This window comes from Rhagoletis pomonella, unplaced genomic scaffold, assembly GCF_013731165.1.
Source record: "Rhagoletis pomonella isolate Grant_MI unplaced genomic scaffold, Rhpom_1.0 Rhpom_scaffold_00002, whole genome shotgun sequence".
NCBI classification, from domain to species: Eukaryota; Metazoa; Arthropoda; class Insecta; order Diptera; family Tephritidae; genus Rhagoletis; species Rhagoletis pomonella.
Genome location: NW_023458556.1, coordinates 36,485,246 through 36,500,668, shown reverse-complemented (window position 1 = coordinate 36,500,668; position 15,423 = coordinate 36,485,246). Strand labels below are relative to the sequence as shown.

The following is a 15,423-nucleotide window of genomic DNA, read 5'->3' as shown; positions in this document are numbered from 1 at the left end:
TTTTATTTCCAATTGTATACGCTTTCAATAAATTTATTTTCTCTTAAGCTCAAGTAAAGCTTCTTAAAAGCAAGCCTTTTTGCCTTTTTTGTGTATTTTCCAATAGTTTCTAAGGATTTCAAAAACAATTCTTCTACGCACTTGTTTATTTCTACCGACTATGGCAACACTACGCAAAATTGCATTTGTTGTTTCCGTCGCTTTATCTTGCACATTTGTGTAATTTTCCGTGAAATAAATTTGTGCAAAACAATTAATATCTGTTATTTTAACAATAAAATATACTTCTAAACGGATGAGTGATGATCGTAGAATCCAGGATGTGCGTTTGGGAGGTAAATACTAAATTCATTGAATACGTTTTAATTGTGTACATGTGGTGCTGAATTTTCATCGTTTCCTCCCTCGCTCTTTTTGCTACCCGCCACGCTTGGGATAAGGTTCGATCAACAACGTGCGGACTTATTCCCAACATAATAATTTGCCATTGGGCGAGATGTCTTCTACAGGAAAGATGCCATCACTCATTGTTTCACACATCTATGGAGAAGACATGAAAATTTCCAAATTGCTGCGTCGTCTGCAATCGGAAAACAACGCGGCTGCTGCGCTGGAACTTTGCAACAAGTTGGAAATCGCTGTGCGTGCGCAAGCAAATGCAACATATATTTGTCGCACATTCGATTTGTTGATGGATAACATGATAACTGTGTTGAAGCAATGCCCGGAAGATTGTCTAGCAAAGGCTAGCACAGTAATGGGCGTAATGGGCTACATAAATCGCAATGATTTTCCAGTTTATAAGAATTACATTATGAAGTCCTACCAGGGATATAAATCGATTAGAAAATATATAATGCTAGCGTTGAAGACTACCTTCAGGTAATATAAATATTTTATGGTGGGACTAGTTAGTATGCGACACGTATGTATCTAAACAACTTGTTTTTCGTCTATAGCTGTGATGCTGTAAATTTGGATCTCAGCGTCTACAGCGAGCGGCTACTGATCGTGTTGAAGGACTACTTAGAGAATGCTGAAGTTGCTAATACTTTCATAGCGGTATGTGAAGCGATTGTGGAATTTTCAAAAAATTATAAACGTGCATTCGAAGCTCATTTCACGGATATAGTGGATATAATTGTGGGCTGGCATTTGGAAGCCGAGCAACCGGCTAATCTCAAGCTTCAATGTTCAGTGGCGCTGCAAACGTTTGCTCCGTATTTTCTAAAAGAATTAGATTTCACATTTGGCTTGCTTGGTCAATTTCTTGAGGATATTGTTGCATTGGGGGATGAAATATCACAAGGAGCTTCACCCACTGCAGGCGAAGGAGCTGCACATTCTAGCCAAAGCAAAGTGGAAATGCGCATAGGCTGTTTTATCGGTGCATTTAACTCTATACTAAAATCGCTTTCGAATCGTATGGAATTTGTCGGTATTATTGTAGGACAAAATATTGTAAATGAAGCAGCTATGACCATTTTTAAGACGGCGGAACAAACGCTGATGGTGGCTTTAGTTACCGAAGATACTATCATGAATATTAATGACTTCTTCTGTCTGCTCTTTTCCAACAACTATGATATAATGAAGTTGGTGAATATCGAGGACTTAATAGCACTGCAAATGAAACAACTTCATTACTTTAGTGACTCGCCCAAGCTTAGTCTGCTTTATTTGATACTTTGTGTTTTTAGGCAGTTGCGCACTAAACTGCCTCTGTCTGCAGTCACCTTGGTATTCGAAACAACACACAATCCACTTGCCACTATTAAATTTACAAACAACGATAAGCTACGGCGTATGTTCCTGAAAGTATACCATGAAATCTTAATGATAAAAAATGTACCATTGCTACAGGAGACTTATCGCCACATAACTGCGGATATGTTTAATGCAATAGCGATCTTAAATACGCATGACGATCCAGTAACTGAAAATTACAGTGAGGTATTGCAAGCGGAATCGACGCTAAATTTCTGTTTAACTGCTTTGTCCGTATTGGCCACCCAAACTTCTTCGATTATCAGCATGTATGCGCTGCATCCCTCGATTTTGGAGCTGTTGATTACTAATTGCAAAGCAGGTGACATCCAAATGTGGCAACACTATCCCACATTACACAACGCCTTGCTAAATGTGCTGGTAGTGCATTGCCAGAAAAACCACAACTTTCGACCGACCTCGCGTCTACTAACTGAACCGCTATTTGCATCGAAACACGCGCTAGATGAAAATAATTCACCAACATCAGAAAATTTCAGTTTGATTTTACAATTTTTAGCTGAAATTTTATGTGCTGCTGGTGATTTAAATGTGACCAACTTGAATTTGTTACTCGACTGGGTCAGTTATATACTCATAGAGTGCCGCGAAAACGCTGCTGTGCTAGAGCAACATACCAGCTTTGTAAATATTTGTAAATCCATCAGCCAAGCGGCTTTTATATCGCCGCTAAAATGTGCTAAATGCATTGAAATTGTGCTTGAATACGCGTCAATAGACGCAGAAGTTTTGGAGTATTTCCGCGATGTTGCGACCATTATGCTCGATGTAACTGAAGCAGATGTACGACGTGCTTACACCACCATCCTTGGCAAGCTGCCACTCACAACATGCCTTACGTCTGTGCGGCTCACTACTGAGATTAGTGCCCGCAAATCACAGCTTAACGAACTCGTGCAATGGTATCGTTCAACTGCTTATTATGCGCCGATGCGCAATAAATATTTTAAACCATTTCTTGAGCGTATTGAAAATGATAAAACATGCGATGAATACGAGCCGCTATGCCAATATTCCAGCGAAGTGTTTTCGAAATGTTGGGTGGCGCGTTATCGTGAAAACTCGACAGCCTATGAAGTTGCTGTGCGGCGTAGCTGCCACGCGCTCGCGCTTTGGGTGGAATACGAGGCGGCACGTCAGTGCGTGTGCAACAAGTTACGCACCACAATCGGAAAACCGCAAGAGACGTTTCTAGCTATTGAAGCCATAATTTCAAAATATGCGCGCATATTGTCTACCAAGAGTGGACTTGCCAGGGTTTGTAATGTGCGCCAGGTGACACTGTGTCACTTGATGTCTTTGCAACGTAACACGCGGCTGCTGTTGGGCTTTATCGATAGTTTAGAAAAGCACATTTACAATGCAGCCGAAGGAACGGCATTCGCTATACCAGCACTTGATAAACCAATTAAAACTTTCTTCCGCATTAACGCGCACACTTGCAACGAGTGGTTGAATCGCATTAGACCGAGTGTGAATCTCATCGCAATGCACAGCATGATGCCGGAGCTTGTCATACGGAATTCAGAGGTAAGGTTTGGAGTTTGCCAACCATTAAAATATGTATTTAATATGATTTCAATGCATATGACGAAATTATGCGCATTGCAGGCAATTCTCCGCATGGACAAACTAAGTGACGTACAGTTGGAACACACCATTGTAACGATGGTTTGGGCGCTACTTTGCTGCGACGAGCCCTACACGCTGCAAGGGCTGCACATATGGCTTAAATCCAAACACCCGAAAGTTGCTAGACGCTGTGTGTGGATTTTATATGCCGCTGAACAAGCTTCTGGGAATAAAGAGCAAGCTGCGGATAACTACGAAGCCTTTCTCGCCGAGCACGAGTCAAACTTAGATGTGCGCATTAAAGACTTCGTTGTCGATCAGTTAATATACTGCCTACATTACACTAGCCAGTGGGCGCGTTGTCACAGAATGCATGCGCGTTACAAGAAAGGACAAAAGCCAGATGGTTTTTATTTCGAATTAGCTGAGGCCCTTGTGAATGATTACGAAAGTGAGGCGCGCCGCAGTGTGGCACTGCAAAGTGCTATTATGGACTTGTCCAACTGGTCGCAGACCGACAGGAACGATAGCAGAGCCGCGCATGCGCCAGAAACTTTTTCTTACGACTACATCACACACCAACTGCAAGATGCTTGCGTCACGCATGCGCTGAAATGGGACGCCATCGCTGCGCCTCCACTTAGCGAGGAAGTGCAGGAGTGCATACGTAGTGGTGTACAGGAACTACCCTATCACAATAGTGTGCGTGTCGGTGAGCATCGCAATGCGATAAGTGAAATTGTCGTACTCAATCATGTGGCGCAAAAGTTGAGCTCTGGCCAGCACTTGCATGTTGACAAAACAAATGATATATGTAGTCCAAAAGGCACTGAAAAATCGACTTTTTTGCTGAAATCTTTGCTATGGACTTTGCTATTTGAGCATCGGAAAGGAGCGTCTGCCGACATGCCACGTCATTATTCACTTTACCTTGACGTGGCGAACAGCGCGCGTCATGAGGGTAATTCTGGTTTTTGTCGTTCGATGTTGCAACGCTTCTTCCGGCTAAAGGGATTTGAAGATTCGCTATCCGAAGTTTCACGGCAACTGCGCGAAAATGAGTACACTGTGAGTGTACGTGATGCGGATTTGATACGTGGCTTTAGCGAGTTAGCCAAGTGCTCTTACATCAATTCGGCGAATCAAATGAACGCCATCAGTCTGGGGGCTGCATTCTGCACGCAAATCATACAACAAATACAGAAGCAACCGCACGCAACATATCCATCCAGCAGCGCAGACATGCTGCTGACACTGGCTGACTGGTTGTCGCCGCGTGTTGGTGTCCCTTTAACTTGCCACAGTGTGAGTGGACCCAGCTTGGCAAATAACAACGTCAACGCAGCCTTGGCTCTTACAGAAATACAAGAATTATTGCAGCATCTGCCCGATGTGTCGGAGCAATTGGTGAAAGAAAGTGCTGACGAAGCAATAAACACGTTGATACCACCGGCGGAGAAGGCGATTGGCAAGATGATCAATGCTAGCATCTGCCAGCAAAGAAATTCCTGCGATGCTTGGTTCGCCTATGGCAATTGGTGCTATCGCTGGGGTAAACGTCTGATGGATGCAAAGAATACAAATCAAATGAAGAGCGGACTGCCACAACGGGAAATGCACTCCATACGCGATATCATGGGCGGCAATGTCAGTGATGATGAGATCAACCAAGTAGTCAGTGTACTGAACGGCCAGCAGTTGAGCAGCATCGATGCAGAGGAGGATATAGAAAAGAGCGAACTCAGTTCTAGCGAATTGATAGAGCACGCCTTGCGGCGCGTGGACGTACTGGCTGATAAGCCATCGGAGCAAATAGCAAGCATAATCAAAATCTGGCGACAGGCGCACCGCAGCATCTACGTCTATTACGAAATGGCTACGAAAGCGTACTTCAACTATCTATCGATCGGCAATGTGCAATGTGAGACGAAAAACGCACCCAGTGATTGCACTTCCGTCACGGTAACATTGCGCTTGCTGCGTTTGATTGTTAAATATGCCGCTGGACTGCAAGATGTACTTGAGGAGGGCCTGCGCAACACACCACTGCGACCTTGGAAAGTCATCATACCGCAACTCTTTAGCCGGCTCAACCATCATGAACCTTACGTGCGCAAAAGTGTATCTGATCTACTCTGTCGCTTGGCACAGGATCGACCGCATCTAATCATATTTCCTGCGGTGGTGGGCGCGCATCAGGAATCGAAAGAGTCGACGCCAATAAGCGATAATTTGTTCGAGGAAAACAACACCGGAAATAACAAAGAGCAGAAGTGTAGTACGCCACTTTCAAATTGTTTCCGCTCATTGTTGCAAACGTTGTCACAGCAAGCGCCGGACACTGTAGCGCATGTGCAGCTGCTGGTGAGGGAATTGAAACGCGTCACCCTACTTTGGGAGGAATATTGGGCGCACTCGCTCTCGCAATTGTACAGCGAATACTCGGCACATTTTAACGCGCTAGAGGCAGAGCTGAAGAAAGCTGGTGGCACAGCCACAGAAAAAATAATGTTAAAGTATTCTATATTGATGAATCACGTGGTTTACGATATGCAACGTATTGCTGCCGTCACTAGCAAAACGGCTGATACCAACTATGAGCGAAATTTTCAAGAGCGCTACAGCGCGCTGGTCGCCAGCACAATAAATGAGCTAAATCAGCCTTTCAATCCCGCTAAGCCTTTCGATGGCTGGGTGCGCATCAAGCAGTTATACAGCGTTTTTCAGCAACGCTCACTGCGTGGCTATGCGTCCACACTGAAAATCGCCGACCTCAGCCCAGCGCTGGAGAATATGCGCAATACAGCCATATCCATGCCAGGCGTCGACACTTACGCAAAGGATCCAGTCTATATAAGATCCGTAGACAGCGCGGTACATATTTTGCCCACAAAGACTAAACCTAAGAAGTTGGCTTTCTATGGCAGTGATGGACGCAAATACACCTATCTATTTAAAGGTCTGGAGGATCTGCACTTGGACGAGCGTATAATGCAGTTTCTCTCCATTTCCAACTCGATGATGGCGCGCACGTACATGGGTGTCGATTCATTGCAGCGCACACGCGCCTTCAAAGCGCATCATTATTCCGTCATACCGCTGGGCTCACAATCGGGTCTAATCAGTTGGGTTGATGGTGTCACACCACTCTTTGCCATCTACAAGAAGTGGCAGCAGCGGGACGCTGCGTTAAAGCAACAACAAAAGGAACGTCAAGCAACACAGCAAGGTGGTGGACAACATGTGGATATTGCACCGATTGCTACGCGCCCTTCGGAGTTGTTCTACAGCAAGTTGACACCCTTATTAGCTGAGCAGGGCTTGAAAATCACCGATCCGCGGAAGCAGTGGCCACTTGCAACATTACGCCGTGTGTTGGAGGAGCTTATCAAAGAGACACCAAGAGATTTGCTGGCTAAAGAGCTGTGGTGCTTTGCTAATACGGCCGTCGACTGGCGCAACTCAGTGCGCAGTTATGCCTTATCCATGTCTGTGATGTCAGTCATAGGCTATGTGATCGGCCTGGGTGATAGACACTTGGACAATGTGCTGATTAACTTAACTTCAGGTGAAATTGTGCATATCGATTATAATGTATGCTTTGAGAAGGGCAAAACCTTACGCGTGCCCGAGAAGGTGCCGTTCCGTATGACACCCAACTTGGAGGACGCCTTGGGTATAACCGGCATTGAGGTGAGTGCAAACAAATTCATAATTGATAAAGAGAGCGATATATGCAATCTATAAAGATAGATATAGTCGATTGAGAGAGATGTAATCAATTGAGAAAGAGATAATGTAAGGAGAGATGAAATCGATAAGAGAAAAATAGTAGATAATTAGTTAAGAAAGCGGTAAATAGCAGCTAAGCATTACAGCACTCGTTAAATAAATCAAAAAACCAGAGGCTGGCAAATTCATTACAAATTGCTTTTGTGTAACAAAAGAGACTGTCGTTATACGTTCATTAGAAGTCATGTTTAAATTACTAGTACATAATTTTTAAACAAAAAATAAAACCGACTTCAATTCTCATATAAAAATTTAAGATGATCGTTAATCTCTTCATGATCCCATGATCGGATTTAAACCAAATTAGAAAGGGACCACCTGGACGTGGTCCAAAGTTATATTAGTATTAGGTATGTTTCTTAGTCGGAGGCGATATTTTGAGAAATGAACACGTGAAGCTGTGAAAGGGCTGAAGAAAACAGGCCAACATATTTTTCACATATAGCTCCCATTCTACTGATTGTTCGATTGTTCAGATATGCGATTTTTTGTTATAACTCTATTCTATATAAGCTTTATCTCCTATACCACTGATTGCTCAGATACCAGTTTTTGCGATATATCTCCTTTATGTAGGAAGCTAAACCCACTAAATTGTGTTACCGGTTTACATACCGATCACACAACAGTCAAAATCACTTAGTTTGGTGCTGTATAAGGTATATCTTCCATACCTCTGATTGTTTAGATATTATTTTTTGTTTTAGTTTATTTAATGTTTATTGTTTTTTTTATGAAAATATAGCTGATTACTCAACAAACACCATATAAGTCGCAATTTCAGACTTTGTGCAAAAATTATGAAAATTCTCCAAAATTTCACCAAATATTTTAATCAGCATCTTTACAAAATGGTATGTTTGCAGTTTTGAAGTCCATTAAAATTTAGTATGATATGGTGAAAATTTAAGTAGCTAGGACTTACCGTTGATTTTTGTATTTTTTTTATAACAAAACATACAAAGTATGTTCTAAAATTTGTTTATATGGAAAAAATGCGGAACGCCGTCAACAAAAAATTGCCAAAAATCAACGATAAGTACCAGCTACATACCTTAAAAATGTACTTTACTGTAATCCAGAATTTTCTTAATTTTTGCATAAAATATGAAATTTGGATTTAAATGGTGTTTGTAAGTAATCAGCTATACTTTAAAAAAATAATAATAAGCTAAAATGTTGCGTACCAGTTCATATTTGGTTCACCGTATATTCACATAAAATAAAAATAATTGAAATCGGCCCAGTATTATAAGACTTTTCGGAATTCTTTCAATTTTATATACTTAACACAGTCCAGGTTGAAAATGTTCACCAAGATAAGGCTATCAGTTACAAATATTTGAATTTTAAGAAAATACGGAAAATAGCGAAATCGGCTAAAAACAGCTAACTTTTTTTTTGCAAAACGGCTAACACATCGGCTGCCAGCTAAATCGGCCAGCCGGAAAACGGCAACACTGGTAAATAAATAGATAGACAGAAAGAGAGATCAGTATATAGGGAGAAAGAGAGATCAGTATATAGGGAGAAAGAGAGATCAATATATAGAGAGAAAGAGAGGTAAATAGAGAGAAAGAGAAATAAATAGAGAAAGAGAGAGATAAATAGATTCAGAGATAAAAAGAGAAAATGGCAGAGAAAAAGAGACAGAAAAAGGAGAGAGAGAAAACGGAGAAATAGAAAAAGGAGTGGGAGGGAAAGCAAAGAAAGTAAAAGGAAAGGGAGAGAAAGAAAAACGGCACAGAGAGAAAGGGGAAAGAAAAAGAGAGCGACAAATAGGACAGTTAGAAAAAAGGGAGAGAAGATGAGACGGAGATCAAAAAGAGGAAGGTAGACAGGAAAAGAGAGAAATGGAAATAGAGAGGGAGAGAAATATAAATAAAGGGAGAGCGAAATAGAAATAAAGAGATACACAAATTGAGGGATAGATTAAAATTTGTATTTCCTCTTTATTTACCATTTTTCTTAAATCTATTATGGCTCTTCGCCTCAGTCATTTTTGTTCTTGACTAGCAACTGCTTTCTCGTTGATCAGGCGCCCGATTCCTTTGATCGGTGCTGCCGTGGGCATCGGGATAACAGCTATTGTAATTGTACTGTTGCGTCGCGGTAAACTTTGTATTGAATTCACACTACACGCTATCAAATCCATAGCATTCGGCTTATTATGATTCGGATTTTTGCAACGCAACAAACGCCAATAAGCTCGACGAAAACTCTTATTCTTCCAGCAATATATAATTGGATTCATAGCTGAATTGAACATGGCTAAAGAGAAGGCCATTTTGTATATCACCAATGATATGTTGTACACTTTTACTATCTCCAAGCAGACGACAATGAAATAAGTGAGCCAGCAAATGGAGAAACAACCCATTATCAAAACAACAATCTGTGAATGAAGAGTGGAAAAATTGAATATGTGTGTGTACAAAATTTAATGATAAGGAAGTAAATACGTAAAATAGGAACATTTATGGATGTGCATTAGGGCGGGTCAATTATTATTTTTTTTTTTACTATGCGCGTATAGCATAAGAGGGTTCTACGTGTAATTCTAAGCACGTTTACCGAACAAACCATGGGCCTGAAATCAATTTGGAGTTTGCCGAATTGCGAAAATTGGTTTTGATGAAAATGTGAAAAATTTTACCGTTGCGTTTAAGAAAAAGATAAGTGCAAAAATGGATTCCTCATACCAAAAGACCCTTGTTGCATATCTTTACACAAAATGTAAGCACTTTACGACACTTTCGTCTGCAAATTTGCTAAGAATTACACGTAGAATCCATGTACACGCGCATAGTTGAAAAAAGCTGCCATACAAATTGACCCGCCCTAATGTGCATATGTGCGTGGAAACATAAAATATCCGAAACCATAATTGTAATACGTAGATGAGTATTTTTTTTTGAGGCGTGAGTAGCGTAAATTTTTATTGACAGCTTTATTTATTTACTAGACAGCGATTTATTTTATGCTTCTTCATGTTGTTCGCATAGTGGAAATACTTTTACGAGCGCTTGTTGGTTGTTATTAATATAAAAGGCGGCATTTTGTCTTTTTATGCCACAGATAACGGCATAGTTGTTGTCTATTTATAGGCGCACTCTCCCACATGCAACGGGGTAATGAATGCACTCAGTCTCGCACAAATAGGTGTGCTTGATTTATGTAAATTCTGTATTAAAAACGATTTTGGTTTGAGCAAAGTACTTACAGTAGCAGGCAAATAAATAGGGGAGCGACATTTTAAAAAGTTTTGATTTTTTCCTTTATTTTATTTTATTTTTTATGAAAGCCAAAGGCCAAATAATTCCATATTTCATATTTTGTTCAAAAATTTAGGAAATTTCGACGAAGTTTGATTTTTGACGATTTTTTTTTTGCCCACGGTAAGTAAGAAAATTCACGTCAACAAAAAAAAAATAACCTAACATCAACAGTCAGTCCTAGTTACTTCAAAGTTGCTCTAAAATTTAAAGGTTGCAGCCATACCTAGAATTTTTCTTAAATTCTGAATACAATTTTTTATAAATCTTTTTCTAAATTTGAAAGTTGTTTTTATAGACCGTGAGCTATATTTTTATAAAAAATAATAAACATTAAATAAACAAAAGAAAATAGCCAAAACTCGTTAAAATATCGCGTCCCTTTATATTTTTCCGCCATTGTATATCAGTAGGTAAAGAATATCTCCTTTTTCGAATTCACTGAAGTTGCCTGTCTCGTAGCGACGGCTGAGTTGAAGATCGGCATATCTCGGCTTATCTATCCGTATACGTGAATATGCGAACGCATATCCAAATGTACGGATAGCCTGAGCCCTAATGTATTCCTTGATACTTGATTTACAAAAAAATCCTAGTGTGTCTAACTCAATGCCAGCTTGTGTACATATACATATATGCACCACTATCAAGTACACCCTTATTCGTCATAAAATTGTTAGAACAAAAACAAACAGCTTTTCTATGTACATACGGCATTATTGCTTTCTTCCTCAAACGCTCACCTGCATAGACTTCCAATCTGGTATGCGGCGTCCCAGTTTTTTGCTGCAGCGTCTCTTCATTTCACGATTGCAACGCGATGGTTCCATTTGCTTTGCGGCTTCACGCATTATACGCCAATAAATCAAGAGCATGAATAACCAGATCAACACAAAGCCCGGTATTATGACACCAGCCATATACCAGATGGGCAATACCTGATAGAATTCACATTCAATGGCAGTTTTGAAGCGATTGCTGAAAACCGGTATGATGGCCACCGTCGCACCTGCCATCCAATTAAAGGCGATAATGAGGAAAGATACGCGGCGTGTCATGAACCTAAAATGACAATGGTACGAGTACTTAGTGTAAAAATGTCGCAAAAAAGGATCCAAAACTTTACAACTCACCGCCTATAGTGCAACGCATATACGATTGCTATATAACGATCCACAGCGATTGTAATGAGTGTCATTATGGAGACACAACAGGAGAAAATGATGAGAACGAATCGCAGTACGCAAAAAAGTTTCGATTGTCCGAGATTTGAGCCTAAATAGAAGGCGATGTGGTAGGGTAGCAATAGGCCAACTCCAAAATCCGATACGGCGAGCGATAGTATGAAAATATTTGCGATTAAGCTGCGCAAGCGCCGACACGTGGTAATGGCCAATATGCTGAGTGCATTGCCCGCAACTATGCAGATCATTATGAGTATGTTGCATGTGACCCAAAAAATGGTCGATGTGCCGATGCCAGCAATGGAGACGGCGGAAACATTTAATGCGGATGATGGCGTTGTGCTTGACTCGGCTAGGGTTGTGGATTGAACCAATGCTAAGACCGTATCATTTATAATTTCATACAAAGCGAATTGCTTAGTTGCCATTTCTGTTTGTAATAGTTGCTGTTGTTGTTGTCGTTCTAAATATTTTGACTCCCTTGCGTTACATGTTTTTTGATCGATTGCGTGTAGCATTTGATGATGATATTCCAATAGGTTTAGCGCTATTGCTGTTGCTGACATTCAATCAAAGTGGCTAATCAGCTCGTTGTCGTTTCAACGAAAGAGTCTATTGTTTTTAGTTTTGCCGCACCACTACAAATTGTTGTTTATCGCTGCGCAAGTTGAACATAACTGTTCTCTCATTTAGTTGCTAAATCTATAACTGGAAATTTTAGTCGGACGTAAGATAAACGGAACTGCCAGTTTTCCCACGCCACTAATATGTCCCGCCGTTTTGTAAATATCCACTCAATCATCGGTAAACACCCGCGATTTTATTGCTATACTGGCGATAAGCGGATTTTCGTTTTTGGTAAAAAAGGAAGTGATGTTAATCTGTACTCATTGTCAGTGATACATGTGTTGATGTCGATTCGAATGTGATTAATCAACATTAGAACGGTATTCTTTTAGCAGAAAAAATCCACGACACTCTCTAGTGGAATGTTCCACTTTTTTTTGCTTAGTCAGCGACCATGATTATGGGCAGCTGCTGCAGTTCGCCAGACCTAACAATTGTCAGCGCTGGTCTGATAAACAGCATATCATGGCGACCTATGCTGACTTTAGCATCAGACCATCTGCCCATAGACATCTCGATTGATAAACCAGCCGACTTTGCTTCCGCGGAACACCGGACCTATGTCAACTTTCCTAAAGCTGACTGGAAAGGCTTCGCGAAATTTACTGAGAGCACCTTTGCTGCGCTCCCCACACCAACCGACGTCCACCTTGGTGAACGTAAGTCCCGCAGGGTTGTCACTGCAGCTGCAGCCCACTTCGTTCCAGCAGGATGCATTTCAGACCCCCGTCCGGAATTTCCTGCTGAAGCGGCTGTCCTAGCCGATGAGCGTGACAACCTTCGTCAGGCCGATCCCGGAAAACCCCGTATCAGGGATCTTAACTCGAAGATTCGGCAACTTGTGAACATATATAAGCAGAAGAAGTGGGAAGAGCATCTGAAGACCTGCAACTTCGCCTCTGGTGTGAGTAAGCTTTGGTCAACCGTGAGGTCATCGTCCAACTCGACGAAGCGTGACGACAGAGTTGAAATAAATTTTGGAGACCAGATTAAACGAAGATGTGCCAAACAAATGCCCGGCATGCGGAAAGACGCCCAATGACTCACAGCATCACCCCACCCTACTGACGCCCCTGTCCCTGTGAACAGACCCCATCGAGGCTGCACGCTTCCTGGGGCTACCACTAGTAGAGCTTGACGACCACGATTGAGGGACTAACCGATATGGGCGGGATTGTTGTAGCCGCTACAGCAACAACAACAACGATTTTCTCAGTACACTTTGTATAATTAGTTGCGTTCCAGGTGCTTCACGATTTGCAGGTTTTACAGGATTTGCAGGAACAGCTGTTTTCTCCATTAATAAACGTTATGGAAGGGTGGTCACCTGGAACGACTTCCTGTAAAAACCTGTAAATCGTGAAGCATCTGGAACGCAACTATTATTTCGAAAATAGCTCCAAATGCAGGAGTTTTTAATTAAACCCCATATCTCTGAACAATCAGTTGTATGGAGCCTATAGGTTACTTTTTGTTGATACTGAGTGAAAATAGTGCAAAATTTCATATTCGTAGCTGCAGAAATGGATGAGTTATGACAAAAAATCTCATATGGGTGTTTCCAGCGGAAGGTCCACCACGACAAAAAAATAAAAGTTTTATATCTAACGTATTTACGGGCCGATTTGTCTGCTTTTTAAAATATATACTGGCTATGTAAGTAGAATCATCTTTGCATAAAATGGTCTTCCTAGGTGGTGCCAAGGTCGAGATATTTCGAAAAACCGTATTTATGGTCTGATTTGGTTCGAATTTGGCGTATGTGGTTGAAACATAATAAATCATAGATTTCTAATAAATTGACCCTGAATTGGCGCTGAAGTCAAAATATAAAGTATATTCTACATAAAATACATGTTTTATTTGCGTTAAAAATTCATTTAGTCTGATGCATCCCCCGGACAATGTTTCCGTAGTTTTTTGCGGACTCTGCGTGGCTAACCTTGCGTTTACATTAGACAAGACAATTGAGAATATGTATTAGTCGTCAAATTCTTGTGTAAAGTAGGCGTCCGGACAATTTTAAAGACAAAACACTTTCCATCAACCGCCATTAGCGTCGTTGGGCGTGAATTTCATATTATTTCCTAAAATATCCAAACACAAGCCAATTTTTCATAGTTCTGCGATTTTCTGCAATTATGTATTGCTTCTTTTCCCCAAATTAACCAAGTGGTTACCGAATTGTCCACTTTATTTACAAAGAAAGAAAGTTGCGCCAGTTTTTAATTTTTATTTATTTATATTTCACATCGCCCAGTATGATATTTAAAAAAAGTATACTATTTTGTGACACCTTAAAAACCAGTAGTAGGTACAAAATACACATAAATGTTTGATATGCCTTGGTTAGTCGCAACTTATTGATGTACATACATATGTACATTAGGGTGGTCCAAAAGAAGTAAAGTCGGAATTTGAATGCTCTCACCCTCTAGAATTGTTCTATACCAAAAAAATTATACCCATGCTTTTTTTTTATTGTCAAATCAAAAAATATTTGAGGTCCCTTAAAATTTATCATGTATTTTATATAGGGAAAATACATTTTTTCGTAGTAATGGTATAGAATTCTTGGAAATCAATATTTTTCCATCGTAAAATTCTGTTTCTCTTTAGGAGACTTCCAATAATAACACCCAATTTTTTATTTGAGCATTTTCTAATATTAACTCCTTTTATGGTTAAAAAAAATGTTTTGTTCTTATCGGAAAGATGGTAGGTATCTCAAGGGTGGTCCCATACAAATTTGGTTTATTTTTGTTAGTGGATCGTGAAGAAATTAACGGTAGTCCTAAATTTTTATATGAGCATTGAGGTCGGATGTATTTTTTGTTTAAAAATTACTTGCAACTACATAAATGTTTGTGTTTGATCGACTTGTGCATTCACTCAGCATTCGTTGTTAAGTTCGTCTAATTTGTGAATGAGTAAATAGTGGTGGCTGCTGTGACCGGGTGTTAGAAGTCCGTAGGTTTGATCTCTGCTTATCTAAATTAGAAGAGGTTTTTTGTAACAGCGGTCTCCGTTCGGCACGCAATGGCAAACCTCTGAGTGTATTTTTGCCACGAAAAAAGCTTTTTTAAAGGCGACGTAAAATTGTAGGTCCTTCTATTTGTGTAACAACATTTGCAACTTCCAGAATATATATATATATATATATATATATATATATATATATATAT

At 40.4% G+C, this 15,423-nt stretch overlaps 2 protein-coding genes across 2 annotated transcripts in view; one reads left to right on the top strand and one right to left on the bottom strand.

The window, feature by feature from the left end:
* The first annotated feature begins 249 nt into the window (after positions 1-249).
* LOC118733546 (serine/threonine-protein kinase Smg1) overlaps positions 250-15,423 on the top strand; it is a 22,439-nt gene continuing 7,265 nt past the window's right edge. Inside the window, exons 1-4 of the mRNA XM_036462981.1 lie at positions 250-335; positions 441-882; positions 960-3,318; positions 3,400-7,053. Coding sequence (XP_036318874.1) covers positions 296-335; positions 441-882; positions 960-3,318; positions 3,400-7,053 — 6,495 coding nt within the window. The 5' untranslated portion in view covers positions 250-295. The remainder of the gene's footprint in view (positions 336-440; positions 883-959; positions 3,319-3,399; positions 7,054-15,423) is intronic.
* On the bottom strand, positions 9,149-12,624 carry LOC118734374 (histamine H2 receptor). The gene is made up of 3 exons (XM_036464099.1): positions 11,561-12,624; positions 11,171-11,489; positions 9,149-9,547 (listed from the first exon to the last, which is right to left on the bottom strand). Exons 1-3 carry the CDS (start codon positions 12,175-12,177, stop codon positions 9,149-9,151), a joined length of 1,335 nt encoding a protein of 444 aa, XP_036319992.1. The 5' UTR covers positions 12,178-12,624.